Source organism: Xiphophorus couchianus, chromosome 22 (genome assembly GCF_001444195.1).
Source record: "Xiphophorus couchianus chromosome 22, X_couchianus-1.0, whole genome shotgun sequence".
NCBI classification, from domain to species: Eukaryota; Metazoa; Chordata; class Actinopteri; order Cyprinodontiformes; family Poeciliidae; genus Xiphophorus; species Xiphophorus couchianus.
Genome location: NC_040249.1, coordinates 12,448,934 through 12,467,130, shown reverse-complemented (window position 1 = coordinate 12,467,130; position 18,197 = coordinate 12,448,934). Strand labels below are relative to the sequence as shown.

General features: G+C 36.0%; 2 protein-coding genes across 4 annotated transcripts; both read left to right on the top strand.

The window, feature by feature from the left end:
* Positions 1 to 1,955: 1,955 nt before the first annotated feature.
* On the top strand, positions 1,956 to 6,108 carry LOC114137525 (pyrokinin-1 receptor-like). Of its 2 annotated transcripts, XM_028006157.1 has the most exons (7): positions 1,956 to 2,147; positions 3,002 to 3,172; positions 3,262 to 3,358; positions 3,687 to 3,892; positions 4,711 to 4,932; positions 5,003 to 5,180; positions 5,351 to 6,108. In XM_028006157.1, exons 1-7 carry the CDS (start codon positions 1,956 to 1,958, stop codon positions 5,716 to 5,718), a joined length of 1,434 nt encoding a protein of 477 aa, XP_027861958.1. In that variant the 3' UTR covers positions 5,719 to 6,108. The 2 variants fall into 2 exon arrangements, with proteins under 2 accessions (XP_027861958.1, XP_027861959.1); XM_028006158.1 differs by having other exon boundaries at positions 1,956 to 3,172.
* A 3,871-nt stretch (positions 6,109 to 9,979) lies between these two features.
* LOC114137413 (rho GTPase-activating protein 19-like) lies at positions 9,980 to 17,241 on the top strand. Of its 2 annotated transcripts, none has more exons than XM_028005971.1 (11): positions 9,980 to 10,072; positions 10,357 to 10,610; positions 10,962 to 11,042; positions 12,083 to 12,292; positions 12,371 to 12,597; positions 12,683 to 12,769; positions 14,039 to 14,104; positions 14,596 to 14,817; positions 14,930 to 15,025; positions 15,138 to 15,253; positions 15,759 to 17,241. In XM_028005971.1, exons 1-10 carry the CDS (start codon positions 10,026 to 10,028, stop codon positions 15,213 to 15,215), a joined length of 1,368 nt encoding a protein of 455 aa, XP_027861772.1. In that variant the 5' UTR covers positions 9,980 to 10,025; the 3' UTR covers positions 15,216 to 15,253; positions 15,759 to 17,241. The 2 variants fall into 2 exon arrangements, with proteins under 2 accessions (XP_027861772.1, XP_027861771.1); XM_028005970.1 differs by having other exon boundaries at positions 15,648 to 17,241.
* Positions 17,242 to 18,197: the final 956 nt, after the last annotated feature.

Here is an 18,197-nt window from a genome sequence, read left to right as displayed (position 1 = left end):
GATTTTTTGACCATCATTTCTCCTGATTGCTTCCACCAATAGATAAACATAAATTGTCCCTGACTACTCCATCTGCGTCCTGTTATGCTACTCATAAAATACTATCGTCTCCCCATTGATAGTGAAGATGAAACGGATTTTCGAGGTTTAAAAAACTTCCAAAAGAGAAACATTCTGCAAGTTGTTTGAAACCACGTGGGACAGATACGTTTCTCCTTTATTCTTAATTTTACAATCCTTTTAGGCATCACACCACGGCGAAGATCATTTGCTGGAGTTAAAACCAAACATCAAAATCTGAAACAAAGGGTGTTCAGTCTTTGAACATGGCATGGTTGTTTGGTACAGGTCCAAATTTTCATATACAGCATCTTTCAGGTTTACAGACAAGGAGAGAGCATCAAGCGAGCAACATTTGTCTGGGCAAAAGGCTTTGTTCTTGTTGTTGTCAGAGCAGATTGAGCAGACCAGTTTGAGATCATTATTTGTGGAATAGCATCTCTGACTGAAAAGTAAAATCTTGAAGCAGACTGTGACAACAGTGAAAGACTGTAACAGGCAAAGACCTTTTTTAATCACCTCAGAGCTGAACATTGACTGAGACTTTGCTATTTCGGCCGTGTTTTGATTCATACAAATCATATTTTTATTCCACATCTTGTTGATTTTAATTTCCATTTTAATGCATTTAAGATTGTCTTTGGCTGAGGAGCCTATCATTCCCCCTCTTCATATTTTTCATAACTGCTGTTCTGAACAATATTTGAAGTCACCACTGTTACTGCAAATGGTCTTTAGGTTAATGTTTCCCTTTTAGAACCTTCCCAAATAAATTACATTTGCTCCACATTCTTGACACAACAGAAGGAGAAGAGCAACATCTTTTGCTACACTTCATGCTCATGTTTTATAAGTGATTTGATTACTTCTGCTAACAGTTCCATCATTTCTGCCAACAAGCCAGATGCGACAGCTTCTTATTGTCTGCAAGCTTTGGACCACATACTAATTTCCCCCTAGACTTGGAGGTATTTGTTTTAGAAATGTATTTTACAAGTTGACAAGATGTTCCATCATCCATCCATCCATCCATCCATTTTCTGTTCACCCTTGTCCCTAATGGGGTCGGGAGGGTTGCTGGTGCCCATCTCCAGCTACGTTCCAGGCGAGAGGCGGGGTACACCCTGGACAGGTCGCCAGTCTGTCGCAGGGCAAGATGTTCCATCAATATACAATTATTTTTTATACTATCATGATTATGCTCAATCAAAGGCTTGACTTTGGTTAAAAATGTTTTTTTTTATTATTATTTATTCAGTCACATATCTGTCACCAATATTCAAAATAAGTCAATTAATTAATCATGTATCAAGAAAGCAATCTCATTTGTGCTGGCAAACTTCTAATGTAAAGTTCTCTAAAATTATCAGATAATGATCAGATTTTTCTTTAGAAATCATATTAAATGAAAACCTAATCATACCAAAGTTTATGAATTTAAGGAAAACAACATGTTTTCCCCTATTCTTCCTGATGAGTTTAATATCATCTCCAAAATCCAATTTGACCATTTTGTAGTCAAAATTTTGTAGCCTTTGCAACTGTAATGTTTCTACTGACTAGTAATGAACAGGACGTTACTCAGGCACAGGTCATTTCTATATTTTACTGTTAGCTGACAGTCTGCTCTTATAAATGTTAATTATACAAAATGGCAATAGTCCAAACAAATAATTTAACTTGTGAGTATTGTGTTCAGCTAAAATGAATTATAATTTTTCTGTTTTAAGGAATGATGCCAGAAAAATCATAACCTGTAATTCATGGAATCCAAAATTCTGTAACTTGGGCAAAATTGTTGCAAATACTATTTCACTTGAACAAGATGTTCTGCCTTGCAGGTATTAACCTGGTATTCAAGATTTTACCAGCTATGACTAAGAGTGTCTTTGTGAATGATGAGAGAGAAAAAGAGAGAGAGAAAAAGAAAGCAAGAGAAAGAGGGTTGGAATCAGAGAGGGAGTAGCAGAGCCACCGAGGTACTGAGGGAGGCATTCAAAGCAGGAGATTTTTTGTTTTGTTTCTTTTTTGCGTTTTGCCACAGAGGAGAGCTGCTGGTATTTTCTCTGTTTTCCCTTTTGAGAAAGGTGAGTCTAATTTTACAAGTCTAAAACATGGCCAGAGGCTTTTTTCTGTTTCTCTATGATACTGATTCTCTGTTCCTGCTGTGTATCTGACTCAACAGGTTACACCAGTTAAATGAATCTTTAAAAAAATCATTTTATGTTCATTGAAAAAAAAGAAATCAATTTAGAGATTAAATTATTTACAGATTTATCTGATTCAACCACTTTTAGCAGGACTTTGCTTATATTATTTTTACGTTAATTTCAATTAAATGTATGTTATTTTGATGGTTATGATACACCAGTCTGAATTCTCAACAAAGTTTTTTGAATAATCTGTATGTGTTGGTTAAAAAAAGATTAATCAGTAATTCTTCCAAAACCTCCCCAGATTTTCTTGTTCTTCTTATATGGGTATGTATTCTATTGAAAATGTAAGGTTTGTCTCATATGTTATTCTTTTGTCAAAGGTAGGTCTCAATATTTGTATATAATATTTGTCATTAATGCATGAACTGCTATAAAAAGGTAAAAAATGCAAATGATTCCAAATTCCACATAAGAACATAGTTAGAGTTCTGTATTTTCATCAAACCTATTACCTTGTATGTTGCAACCTGTCAATTGCTTGCCTGAACAAATATGAGGCATTTGTGCTCCCTCTTCTTTTTGCTTTCACAACGTCTAGAACACTGGATTTTGTAATTAATTTATACAAAACCAATAAAGCAATAGATTTTGTACAATAAATCAAAAGAACCTACATATTAATCTGAATAAATTCAATTTGATTTGATGATTATTTGGTGACATCACAACTGTATTTTTATTGCAAATAATCGAACACAATTTTTCCTAATAAAATCTTCCTGTAGCTATCACCTGCCTGCCTCAACATGAACTTCACAGAGCAGATTTCATTCCTCTTCAGCTGCAACGCCAGCCCCAGTGAAACACCAAAGCTCGACATCAGCGTCACCAAAAGTGAACCGCTGTCAGTTGCTGTCCCCATGACGATGTTTTACAGCCTCATCTTCTTGCTTGGCGTATGTGCGCTTTTCTAGACTCAAAATTGTGACTTTGCAACCCGTCAATTGAAAATGTATCAACGTGCTCCCCTTTGAATGTGTCACAGGTCGCGTTCAATAGTGTGAGCATACTGACCCTCCTCATGGATGCTCATATGAGAGTCAGCGCCATTCGTGTCTACCTTCTGAGCCTTGTTATTTCAGGTACCTGCTATGATTTATTACCTCCTGTGAAGTTCAATCACTCACACCTTTCACGGTGAAAGTGACATACGACATGTCGATGGCCCCAAACAGAATCAAATTCATCACTATTGCCAAATCTCAACTGCTCATGCTTATAATTGGACTGAATATGTGATGTTGCTGTTGCACCTGAATGTCCCCTCTAATAAAGGCTATTTCTACTCTAATATTCCTATTCTAATATTTTTCTGGTATTTTGCTGCTTTATGTTAAAGTTAATGCTCCTTAGATGGCAATGGTAATGCAAAGCTGATCAAAAACTTTTTATCAATTCTTATTGTTACAGACATTTTGCAGCTGTTGACCATCCCAGTCACTTTGTATTGGTATTACTGGGAGAGCTATCCATGGCGCCTTGGCCAAGCAGTGTGTAAAGTGTACTTCATGGTCCGTCAGATATACTGCGCCACCACAAGCTGGGTTATCGTGACCTTCACCACAGAGCGTTACGCAGCAATATGCCACACCATGTGGTCCGTCTCCAGTCTGAAGGTATGAAGCTGATACAGCAAAGTTGCACCATTTGTTCTTGCAATTTGTCTTTTGTGTTGCCATTTTTGATTTGAAATTTGGAGTTCTTGCACAAAGAGCAGTCAGATCTATGCATGCGCAGTCCTTCTGCCCGAGCTGAGATCTCTGATTGGATCTCTAATTCTCTAATGAGTTGGATTGTAAAAATTAAATAACACATTTTTAAAGAAAGACATTTTAAAAATAAGGGGTTAACATGCAAGTACAGTTTTAAACCAGCCTTACTATAATAAGAGTAAATGGTTGTGCTCCTTTAGTTTTAACAGTATGATCAGAAACATTTACAGACAAATCCATATTTCTGTCAGCCAGAGAGACTAGTTGCCTTTTTTCTATCATTTGAGTGAAGTGGCAATTTTGTAGATCAATGTGACAAAACAGTATGTACTGTGTTACTTCTCATTCAAAGGACATTAATCCATAGCGTCTTAAAAACCTTTGCACAATATGGGGAACCCACCCCCGTCTAATCCAATTTTAAAAATATGTTTAAATGACGGATTTTTAATTGAAGCGCCAGTCCCTTTTGCGGTATTCACCACCCTCAATACCCACAGTTTGATTCACCCTTAATTATCACATTTCTGGGCTCATTGACTTTTCATCCGCTCAGTATATTCCTCTGTGTGCATCAGTGAATAATTGTTTTCCATGTCTTGACTGATCATGATTACCACCTTGCGTCCCACTTAGCAATTAGCAATCGGAAAAAAAGGTTGATGAATTAAAGATGCAGTAATAACAGTGTTTCCCCACCTTTTCTCTTCTCTGTCCTAAAGAAGTCTCGACTGCCATGTCTTGTCACTGTGTGGATCGTTTCCCTGGTGTCCGCTGTGCCATTTGCACTGGTTTACGACCAGGCCAGAGCCTGCATCCTCGACTACACAGCAACCACACAAGAAGATGCTTTTAAAGTCTCCACCATGTGTGAAATGACAGAGCCTGATCCTGCTCATATCTACAAAGGAGCCTTACTCCTGAGAGCAGGACTCTTCTTCCTGGTAAGATCAGTTTTTCGGGTCTCTGCTTCAGCATCAGACATGAGCACTAAATATTCTTGTCTGACTACAGGTTCCCCTGGTCTCCATCTTTACACTTTACATGTTCATACTACTCCACCTACGGAAGAATGGTCGTCAAAGGAGAAACATGGGTCTTATGAGGCCAGATTTAGAGGGAAGGCGAGACATTCAGTGCCATCGGAATGGAAAGCTACTTTTAAATGAAAAGAGGGCTTTAAAACTAATGGGTGAGCAAAAAAAAAAACATATGTTTTATTGCATGTTGGTTGTGGGACTGCAGATGCAGTAAAGTGTGGTAAAGCTTAAACAGCAAGGGTGCTTCAACATGAACTATAACAGTAAATGTATATGTTTGCAATCAGTACTTTTAAGCTTCTTAATGTTTTTCTCTTCTTAGGTGCAGTTGTGGTGTCTTTTTTTCTCTTCAACTTTCCAGATATTGCATCGTCACTCATGCAGGTGTATGTGGTTGTTTGGTCTGACAGAGTTCTTTCCATCTATACTGTCCTGAAATCATATTTGTCCCTGCCGCTATGGTACATCAATGGTGCTCTGGACCCGCTTCTGTTCTGTATTTCCTCCCACACGTTTCGCAGGGCGTGCTGGAGAACATTGAGAAGGCTCAGACCACGCTGCTTCTTGAGGTACCGGGGTCTGTCTTGGTTGAGGACACAAAGTTCTAGTGAGGATGCAAGCACAATGGCCAAGGAGAAGATTGACAGAAAATTTTGCAAAGCAAAAAGCGACAAAAAAGAAAAACTCTGAAAAGAGAACGGATCAGGCAGATGTGAAGAGCTGGGAAAGTTCTTTTCAATGTTAGCTGCAACAAAAAGCACTGAACAAAATGCTTTCTGCCATGCTCTTAGAGACAAAACGTATAATTTTCTGCTTTCTCTCACTTCCTTTTGTTCATGTAATATAATGTCGGAGTGTCACTAATGTAAAAAAAAAAAAGCTGATCACAGTTGTTACTTGAAAACGCTGTAAAAAATGCTTTCAATGGTTACAACTATGTAATTGTAAGATCCTACTTTGTAAAGTTATTTCGTTAATAGTTGGTTACACTGTTTAGTAATATTGCATGCCAATGGAGAAAAACTCCATCCTACTTTTAATGTTATGTACCATTAAAAACAATATTTTTTTCTTAACCTATTTCATGTGTACATGTTGTTATGGATGTCGTTATATAAATGTTGTATATTATTATATAAATAATTATATAATTATAATTTTACAATTATATAATTATATAAATGTTGTTATGGATTAATAATAGAGTATATTTCTGATATAAAAATATTTGAGTGATAAACAAGCAAGAAATGTTTCTTTGAAAATGAATGTTTGTTGATTTTCTTTTCCTGAATTACCCTTTAACTGAAATAATTATCATCCTGGCAGTTTGAGCATATCTATTCATCAGAATGATCAATCAAGTAATCAAGCTTGAAACCTAATAGTTAAAAATATTTTTGTTCATGTCCTTTTTGTGTTTGCGTTTGACAATAATGCTGATTTTTTTGCCAGTAAAAACACATGTAGTATATAAAAAGCCAAAATAGCAACAGAAAAAAACCCAGCAAGAAATATAAAATATCAAGCTCTTTATTCCCTACGGCTTTCAGTAAAGTACTTTTAGGGGCAAAGTTCACCTGAACAGCTTGATTTTGTTTTAGATTGCTACCATTGTGTGATAATGAACCATGTCTCTAATTTGCTGCCACCTAGGAGCAACGGAGGGAACATTTTATAAGAGAGAAAGCTTACTTGTCAATTCATAATTTATACATTTTTCACTCTTTCGTCTTTTCATTTTGTCCTTCCATCATTGAGCACTCTTTCATCCTTTTATATTAATAAAAAAAAATGAAATTATAGAAATACAGGAATTCATTTATTCTTGTTGTTCAGGCTGAACTGAGTTGAGTTTAAATACTTCATTGTTCCTAAAGGCCAATCGATTTGCAGCAGTTAAGGAAATCTACAGACATCAGAAAACACCCACAAGAATTTAAAAAAGAAGAAAAAAAAACATTTACAAAGTTATACCCGGATTGCAGACAGCACAGTTCATCTAGAATAATTTAAAAACCCAGCTAGCGCAAATAAAAGACATCCTGTGCTGGTTTGATTTTACCCTTTTGGCATACTGTAAGTAAACCTCTTTATTGAAGGTCAGCCAGAACTTAGTGTGCAGAGGATGCCGAGGGTTTTCATGAATCATTGTTGTCCTCTCACTGACTCTCGTTCAGAAGTTTAGATTGAGGTCAAAGCATCACATACAAGCTTTGTATGGAAGTTCATACAGATATAGATTTAATGCATTTATGCTAGTGTTTAAATAGAGCAATATTAATATATAAAAAGAGGAACCATCCACTTGAGAGAAATACAGCGGAAATAAATCTTCACGTAACCTCAACAAAGATTGAGTAGAACATTTTTTATTTATATTAACCAGATTTGAAGCTATGGGAGAAAAAAGAGAAATCTTTTTCATTTTCTGGATAAAATGAAAAAGATTTAATCGTGTTAGGTTACACGGGTTATTGTGTGCCTAACTGTAGACAACAGATGTTTGCAAATTCTTTCCAAAATTTGCTATAATGAAAATGTTCTATCAACATTTTCATTATGTTGATAGAACATAATGACATCTTACTGCATGTAAAACATGTTAAAGAGTAAGTTGGGTTGACAGAAGAAATTCTGAAGACAATTTGAAATAGCCGTTTAATGCAATGAGTATTTAAAAAAATGTTTTTGGTTTGACAGAGTTAATTTGAAATTCTATCATGTGTCTTGAATAAATAAATCCATAGCTCTTTAATTTAGTCAGATATATAAATGATAAGTAATCACAGACTTCAGCATGGATATTCATCAGGTTACATTTTCCCATTTTAGATTGGAATATTTTTCCCCTTCTCGGCAGCTCTATTATAAAAGGAAATTAAATTACATTAGGCTCACATAGCGTTTTATCTTCACTCTGCAAAAGATTTAACAGTATTCTGTCAAGTTACAATTTGTTTAATGTCAGAAGACTGAATCATTTTCTTTGGTTGATAACAATGCAAACAGTGGTGGAAATAATTATTCGATACACTCATTTTTTTTTTAGATTTTTCTCGTTACAAATAATGGAGGGGTCTGTAATTTTCATCATCAATTGTGAGACAGAATAGAAGAAAAATCACACTGATATTTTTTTTCTTAATAATTTGCCTTTTTCGCATGAAATAAGTAATTGATTAATGCAATTTAATCAGAAACTAAACTTTTCTTACTGATGGGTATCATCTCTGTGTAACTAATTTAAGACAGATATGTTACAAGTTAAATTATTTTTTTGTTTTGAAGCTCAGGTTGTAACTTGGCAGGTTTACTGCCTTCGACTGGCTCACTTCTTACTTAGTGACTATGAAAGTCACCATGGCAACTTTCATAGAGGGGCCTGCACGTGTTGAAGCACAAGCTCATGACCAATCCATTTTCTGAGAAAATGAAACATCAAAAGACACAGGTACGTGGACAGTGATGCTTGAGGACTCCTTCTATCAAAACTCATTTCTCAGTAAAAAATTATATTTTTATTGGAAATATTTTCTATTCAAAGTCAGAAATTAATCATTTTCTAGCAGAGTCAAAGGTTGCTTCTGATGCTTTTTAAATACTACAAAGTTTTTTTGTTTTTGTTTTTTATCACAAAAACCCAATGCAGGTAAATATTGGCTGCTGAATGTATTTGAAATCAGTGTTTAATTGGCTCAAATTTATAGAAAAACACAACACAAAAAATACCTTCAGTGGAAAAATGTGGTAGAGAAAAATATGACGTATATGAATCTCTTCATTCATATTCATTTTCGCACCAGGTTTATTACTTTGGCTGCAACAGTTCAGACTGAACACTAATCATTAGTGTAATTTTAAACTCAGCCAAAACTCCAGAGTATACATTTTATGTAACACATAATTAGAAAATTTTATTTGAATGTAATCCAACACTGATCTATGAATTGCATTGTGAATATATTATTTTGACAAAGTTTGTGCATTTAACCACGTTACTTAAGTAATGCAGTTTAAACATATTTCATACAGTTTATGCAGTGAAGGTAGTTCAATTGCATTGTACATTAACAAGTGAAAAAAAGATATGTAAAATAAGCAATTTATGCAACTCATTATAAATGATATTTGTCTAAGCCAACAAGGCTTACACAAACAGCAGATGGTGTAGATTAGCACCTCAGAGAATGACAATCATTTTAGAATTGAATTTAAAGATTTAATAGAAGCCAAATAATGGCAATTTATTTTAATATCTGAAAAGACGGGATAGTTAAAGAATCCTTTGTTATTACACTTGGAAATATCTAAATAAAATTAAACTAAGCTGTATGATTTTGGCTTCTCACATTTTGTTATTAGTGTAAATTGAGGAAGATGAATTGCCACAGAATTTCAAACCGGCCATGGTCTTTGATGATGAAATAACTTGGCAAATCAATCTTTTGCAATTTTTATAAACATACATACATTCAAAATCGTGGGATTTGTAGCTTGTAAAATGCCAAATAAAACCTAACAAGCATTGTACAAACTAAAAACGTAAACGAGCTCTGAAACGAACTTTTTATTTGGCTCGTATGCCTTATAGATGGATCGGGGTCGAACGTTTCGGCTCTTAGAGCCGGCTCTTTGAAGTGAACGACGGGGGCGTGCTCTTCAATGAGAGCCGTTCTTCATTAAAAAAGAGCTGGGCTGCAAAAACACCAGCGCAGAGATGTAGATTTATGCTAGTAATTCCCCCCTTCGCACTCACACGCAAAAGTATATATCATATAAAACATTCTTATTTGCCAATTAAGTTACATTAATGTATGAAGCTGCAGATGGTCATAAACTAAGAGCCGTTTATGACCGTCTTCTTTGAGAGCCGGGCTACAAGAACCGGCTCTCTGGAAAGAACCGAAATTCCCAACACTAGTGCCTTAACGGTCGTTACGTACGTTACGTCGTGGGCGTGACCATCATGAAGCCGCGGAAGATTCAAAACGAAGATGGCGACTAAAAATAATTCTCAAAACACTGTGAAGCTTGATAGAAGGTAACACATTTTCAGTCATTATATAAGTGAATTAACAGACTACAGTAGTAATATGAAAACAGTATGCTTCCTTAAATGGTATTGAAAGTATATAGTATTATCTTGTACTATTAAAATCGTTACATAAAAAAATGCATGTTAGCCCTATCTAGCTTAACCAAATAACCTAGCAACAGCTGGCAGACTGGTAGGTATGCTCAGTACCTACTGCAGCCGTTCATTTTTGGAAGCTTTCTGTTAAATATCATAACAAGCTGATGGTGTTAATGTCTGTTTCTTTACAGGGAGACAAATTGCAGCGTGTTCCTCTGTCACGAAAAACCAGACGCGAACCAGCCTGTGATCTTTAACCCGGACTTCTTTGTGGAGAGGTTCAGGCATGAGCATCCGCAGATTTTCGCGGATTTGGTGCTTAGTAATATTACTCGGCTCATAGATCTGCCAGGGGACGAGTTCGCCCAGCTGACTGGAGAGTTGGTGCCGAAGGTGCCGACGTCCACCGGGTTTCTGCGCTCCTTCAACTTTCGCAAACGGAAAGGTTAGAGGTGTTAATGTGCACAGGTTTTGGGATCAGCTACTTCATACAGATGAGTTGTGTTTTTCTATAATAATACACACAGGTAAACATACTCCAACTTGTTTACATTTTGGCTGCATCTTACTGCTGCCTAAACTATTGTGGTACCTAAACTACCATAAGATATTTAGTTCATTATTACACGACTGCAAATTCAACTTCATAATGATTAAGCTCGTTCTTTGGTTCTTTCTTTATGCATGGCCTTCTGGATGGCTTTTTTGCACACTCTTACGCACACAAATTCAACATATGAAAAGATGATTTATTTGTCATACACGTTATAATGTTCTTTACTGTGTTGCTTGACAGAAAAAGGAGTGATATTTGGAGCACCCTTAACTGAAGAAGGAATAGCTCAGATCTGTCAGCTCATTGAATACCTGAGTAAAAGTAAGTTTAAATGCTGTCCTGAAGGGAGGGTTATTGCATCATAATTACATACAAATATTATGCAGTCATGATTGTGTTTTAGTAACTTTTTATTAACACCTTGATGTGATGAGACTGTATATGTACAGCCTTGTAAAAGTATTAAACCTTTCTCAAAAATTACATATTTAACAAATAATATTTAATAATGTTTGTGAAATAAATTAAACAGGAAAAATCTAAACTTTGTTGGACCAATTTCTCAATTTAATTTCAAAGACCATTTATCATCTGCCCTGTGCTTTACAATTGTATACACTGCTTGTGACATAAAATCCTAAAAAATACATAGAAGTTTGTAATGGCTAGATGCAATCTGCTGGGTTTCCTTAGATATAATTTTTTAAAAACTACTTTGAATAATTAATTGAGAATACGCTATCGTTTAATAACTAGGACCAGTTGGAATTGAAATGATTATTATTAATTTTTTTTCCCTTCAGATGACATTTGTTATGAGTTGGTGCTTTATAAATTAACTAAATTGAATTGAATTAAAAATAGTGCAAAGCAACAATTGTGAAGGAATAGAAGGAGGTATGAATATTTTTTCAAAGCACTATGCATATGCTTCCCAACATAAAAAAATACCATATATCATTACTTTTTGTTTTAAAACTCAAGATTAAATCTTTGACTTGATGTGTGGGCAGAGTTTAATTTGTTTGTTCTTTGACTATTAGAGTTACGTTAATCAAAAATTAAGACACCATAACTTTCTTTATGAACAATAAGTTACCATGAGGTCATGGTTTATTTCTAGAAAAGAATGATGTCACTTGCTGAAAGCGGACACTAGAAGCAAATGCATGAGTAAATAATTTATCTGAAAGCACTTTGCTCTTGCTGACTCTCTCCCTCAGCTTCATTCACCACATCTCGTCTGCCTCTTTCTCTGCCCCTGTGTGTTTGTCTTCATCACTCTGTGTCCAAAACGCCCACACACTCCCTCCTTACTCCTTCCTCCCCTTTGCTTATCTCTCTCTTTCACTGCTCCCCAGACCTTCATGTGGAGGGTTTGTTTCGGGTGCCAGGCCACAGCCTGAGGCAGGCGGCCCTAAGGGAAATGCTGAACAACGGCACTGAGATAGATCTGGAGACAGGTGACTTCCATCCCAATGATGCCGCCACTTTGCTCAAGGTGTTCCTGGGAGAGCTGCCAGAGCCTCTGCTAATGCATAGACATTACCATGCTCACCTGAAGATTGGAGGTATTTGTTGAATCACACAGAATTTTGGCCCGTTTTGGTATTTTTTTTTAAATCATCTTTTTCCTTTGCTTTGTCCAGAGTTGACTTGCTTTGATGAAAAGGGAAATAAGACTAATGTCCCCGATAAGGCCCGCCAGATTGAGGCGTTTCAGCTGCTTTTTATGTTGCTCCCACCGACCAACCGGAGCTTGTTGAAGCTGCTGCTGGACTTATTGTACCACACGGCCCGCAGCCAGAACATGAACAAGATGTCTGCTATTAATTTAGCGACAATGTTTGCTCCACATATCATCTGGCCCAAAAATGTGAGGATCTTCTCAAATATTGAAAGTATTTCAGAAAGTTTTCTAGAAATTTCTTATTATATTTTTTTAATATATTCTGATGCAGGTGACAGCTAGTGATCTCCAGGGAAACATAGAGAAACTGAATAATGGGGTGGCGTTTCTCATTCGACACTCACAAAAAATGTTCAAGGTAATCCACTTAGTTTGCTGCTTAATTGAATAGAGTTATGTACATTATAAATGTGTCTTTTATTTAGGCCAATTTTGCCCAACGTGAGAATCGAAAGTCATCCATAAACTAATGCATGTTTAGTAAAATGTGCAGATTGTGTTTAACTGCCGATCAAAAGCAGTGTCTTTGTTTTAAACACAAGGAAGGTGGCCTTGTGAAATAGCCTTTGTTCACAAAATGTCTTTTTAAAGCTTTTGTCTTTTTTCATTAGCAACTGTTTTAGTTATCAAGTTGGGATGTTGCCAGGGTTACAAGAAATACAGACCTTAAAGAATATGAACTGAGAATTGGCACATAGAGAAATCAGAGAATGCTCTTCATGAGTCAGACAACAGTGTTTTGTAAGTTATGTTTAGACTCACTAAGATTCATTTTCAGACGTTGAGAGGTCATGATTGTCTCAAATGTTTTTGAGTAAGAGCTTTTGTTCAAACTGCTGTATATTTGGCATCCTAATCCTTTACTGTGGCCATTTTCAGCTTGTTTGTTTGTGAAACTTCTGTGCCTTCGGCCAGGTGTCCTGCATGCAGACACACAAACGCACTGAAGTCAGATTATTTACTCTCCTTGATAAGCTCTTTAGTCATCCATTCGAAACCATCATGTCCTATCATCCTGCTGTGTAATGAAACATTCCCACCAATTTGTTTAATGCACATTCTGAAACATCCGGACGTGACGGATGTGCGCTGACATTAAGTCAGTCGTGAAGTCATTAAAATTCCCAGCGGCAGCTACATTATTTCAGAGCCATCTCCATGCAGAGGTTTGTTTGTTCTTCAAGTATTTGAGAATGAAACGATTGAAAGACTAGCATTTAAGTAAATGCCAAGATGCAGATATTCTTAGCTGAATATTGCTTTATAATAAAATGAGCAGCCTTACCTTACTGATGTCATGGCTGACCTGTGTTCTGATCACCTAAAACCTTTCTATTTTTCTATCCATTGAGTTGACTTTATTTTGTCAAACAGAGACTCAGGAAGCTTTAGCTTTCTTTCCATTTTAAAATACCTCTACAAATCAAATAGTGAAGTCTTGATATGTTTCTAAATTCTGTGTCATAACCTGAATGATTCAATATGCGTGCATGCTTTGAAATGTCAAATGTATTCTGTTGACTGCTTTTGGTGCCTTTTATGTTTTCGCTGATAGTGACAACGCAGTGCGTAATAAATGAGATTCGTCAGACTCAGACTTTATTGCAGATATTTTATGTCGTTTAAGGCACCTGTCTATATCAAAGAATATGCTCGATTATTCTACACTGGATCCAAAACGCTTCAGTCAAATGTAAGTATGTTTTTTTTTTTTTTCGTCTTAATAGAGAAGTTTCTGTTCTGGATCTGTTTGTGAACTCAGTTCCCCATTCATTGTCATTTTATCTTGACTTACTCCATTTCACAGTCATAAACAAACTGCTCCTTATCCATGTCCTATTGCTAAAACAATGGCTAATGCTGTACAAGTATGTTTATGAATTATTCAGGGAAATATTCATAATGTTCTATTTATGTTGAATTTTTGGTCTTACTGTACAATGTGTTTTTTTTTTCTTTATTCTGTTTTCACATGTGATTTATTCCCATCTTGATGTAAATATACTAGTGTATATTGCTTTTCACTTTACTGCTGTTGCACAGGAATTTCCCCATTGTGGGGAAATAAAGTATAATTATATTTTTTTAGATGTTTGCAATACTGCTTGATTGATTTAAGATGTTGACCAGTTGAATGTCAGTTGTGTGCGCAGCATGTTATAGGACATCTCTTGACTTTTCTAGGATGACCTGAATCTTTCTTCAGGAAACAAAACTGGCTCTATTGCTGCGATTGCAGCTCCATCACCTTCTCCCTCTATGAGGTCAATCGCAGGTGAGACCAGCAGCACCAGCAACATCAAGCCTTCTGAGAATCAGAGCTATACTGAGTCATGTCTCAGAGAACTCTACAAGCAAGTCAACAGCATGCCAGAGTCTGCCAAGAAGAAAAAACTCATCAGACGGGTAACTTAATGGGACTTTTCAGAGGACAAATTAAACTAAGAAAAAACCCCAAAAAACTATGCATTGAACCTCTTTAAATTGATACATTAACGTGGTGCCATCTTCTTCGTAGTTTGAAAAGCAGCCTGACTCGAATTCCTCTGCAGAGACACGAACTCCGTTCATCAGGAGACACTGGCGTTCTCGTTCTGTAGGTGGAATTATCAAGGTTGGCGGACGAGCTTTTATTATATTGCATTCTCTTTGATGCTTTAATCAATATTTTCATAAATAACTCATTATTATGTGAAAGACATGATTTGCGTTTTCCACTTGTGTAACAGAGGAAGGCACTGGGAGGCCAGGCTTCTACAGAGAGAGAAAACGGCACACTGCAGAGCATTCCTCCCAGATCCTGATGATGGGTAGATTATGACAAAACACCCACAGGGAGAAAGTGAGTATAGCAACATTCAATCTCAAAGTGAATGTCTTCTATTGAAATTTACAGGCATCAGGTTGAAGAGGCTGAATATTACAGTGGTACTCTTTGTAGAAAATCTTTAAAATCATTTACCACATTGATGAGTCTGTTACTCAGAGGGAGATTGTGGATAAAATCCCACGTAGATGGAGACGTGTGGTGAAATACTTCAGTAATATTTCTTTTTCAGTTAGGCTGAAATTTTCCATAATTACTGACATTATATTAATGCATTTGTCCTGTTTTAAATGCTCATCAGCAACTTGTCATTCTGTATTCATCCATCTGTAGCTGACAACTGTAAATTATAGTTGCTTTCAGCTGAAGATTTGACAACTAATCAACCCCTTTTCATCCTCTCTGCCAGGAAGAATTGCTATTAAAGGATTGTGCTCCCCAAGACCTTGGGTACGTTAGACGTTTTATGTGCTGTTATAGTTACTATCCTCTCTTTTTGTTTTTTGTTTTTTTCCTTTAGTGTGGATACCCCCCCCCCACTCTTTGAGGTTTTATAAAACCCCAAAGAATATCTTTGCAGCTTGCTAATTTAACACAACAGTTACAAAACAGTGAGGATGCTGATGTTGTGTGTTTTTAAGCTGCCAAGAATTTTGTGATATTTTATTGAATTTCAGTTCATAGATTATCATATTTTGCTGTTGTTTACATGGCAAAACCTTCACTGTTCTTCCTCAAATGTCTTAAGAAACTGTGATGTGCTGATTTTCTGTTTGTAATGTAGATGTTGTTGGACCAAAGTTCCCAATTCAAAGATGTGCCTTAAACTGTCTGTCTTAAGTTATTGTAAAGATGAGCTCCTATGCAACAGGGTTTCTTTTTACAGTAAATATGTAAAAATTTTAGGAGGATTGATTTACATTTGTTTAAGATAAAGACTTCCATATTTAGAAAGTGAATACTTGTGAAGGGAAGATTAAAGGAAAGGTGACAGAATATTTTTTATTCCTTTAACAAAGTCGTGTGAACACTTTTTTTGTTTTTGTGATGCTACTGATATTTTAAACTGGCATTTCTTTTTAGTTCCTACTTTTAAGAATTTCCTGAGGCTATTTTGTATCTCTATGCATTAACTACAGTTTGGGATCTTAAAGCGGTGTATTTACTGTTTTGGCAAGAGGTTTTTATGTATGCTTTTATCTTTATTAATTTAATGGACTTGAAGCAAAATCAATTGTTTTCTTTTCTTCTGAACACTGTCATACTTTTGTAAATTCAGGTGTTTACTGAAAGAGTTTGAGCTGTTATCACTTTTGAACTGAGTAATACTCGCTATAGTAAGCTGTTACCCTTTAATTATAATGCGATTACTGCTGCTTGGCCACACGGTGCTTCTGTAGAGCTACGCAACTTACTGTAATACAGATGTTTTTCTGAATCTCCTTTTTATTTAAATACATTTTGTAAGCATTTTGTTTTTTACTTTTACATGTTTTTGAGTGTGCTGTGTGAAGTCAAGTCCTGCACTTTTTCTTGCAACCACAAGGGGGTGCTGTTTAGTTACAAATGGTTATGAGGTAGGAACCTTTCTACACAATATGTTGCTTTTGGAGATGATCGCTCAGCCTTCCTGCTTATTGTTATCCATGCATGACTCGGTATGTTGTTGCAAGCAGTAAGATGTTTGTTAATGTTAACTGTTTACAAATGAATTATTAATTTGATGTCTATTGTGGCAAAATTACCAAGGATAACAAAACACAAAAAAAACTGACTTATTCCTTATTGAAAGCATTAATAGATTTTGTGGGCAGTGAGACCAACTTTCACCAAATGTTAAAGTTTGTCCTTTTCTCAAGTTCTTCACATAAGCGGCAGCCAGCTTCAGTAAAGCAAAGCAAGCTTTTACAGCTGGAGCGTCATATTTCTTTTGTCAAATCGAAAACAGATTGATGTCTGTGACCTGAGTTCTCCATGCTCTAATAAACTCCACTTAAAATGCGTTCTTGATTTTTGCTGTGTATTTATTGTTTTGTCTAAATGTGCTAAGTCTGTCAAAATGATCAAATATATCATAATGGACGTTGACAGGAAGCCACTCTGTTATATATCTGATCCATGGTTTGCAGACATAAGCTATGCCTTCTGTTTATCACATGTCACAGTTGAGCACAGGGGAGAAGCATCTTTCTTTGTCCTGAGCAACGTTTCTCATTTTGTAAATATGACTTGTTAGAAAGTGGCTTGCTTGTATAAAATTTTGAATCGGCAGAACAAAAATCAGTTGTAACTCGTCCCCTTTGTTTGAGGTCTTGTGTTTTGCAAACATCTCCTCTGCCAGACAGTTGTAATTGCTGCCATGTTGTCTCATTGCTTTGCTTTAAGAGCCGAGAAGTCATTCTTCTGTACTTGTGTGCATTCCTATCAACTCTGTGAGAGCGGAGGGATGTTTCTACCCCCCATTACCGCTAAATACCACTGTCTCCTCTTTAATTAGCAATTCATAATGGGAAGATCTACACTGAAGTGACATTTTTACAAGGACAAATGGAGCTTTTTTTCCCCCTGTGCATGTGTATGTTTTATAATATGAATATCGTTGGTCACATAGCATTGCATTCCAATTTTTTCCATCTACATTACTTTTGTACCACTTGTAAGGATCATCCACAGAGCATATTTAGACCTCCTGCTTGACCTTAATGAAGATGGCTGGAGAGTCTTGGGGACTCTGCACTTTATGCATTTGTTTTCATCACATAAGATGTTCTTCATAAACAGTCATTTTTGATTTCAGCTAAAATTCATGCTTTATGATTCAAAACAGCGTTCATTGTTCTCATGGTTGTCATTCCATTGTGGGGTGAAGCTTTGCATGCAAACTGCTTTTCAAACCCAGTTTAGAGTTTTTTTTCCCTCAAATTTCTCACAATATGTTCCCTGTTTTTTATGTTACCAT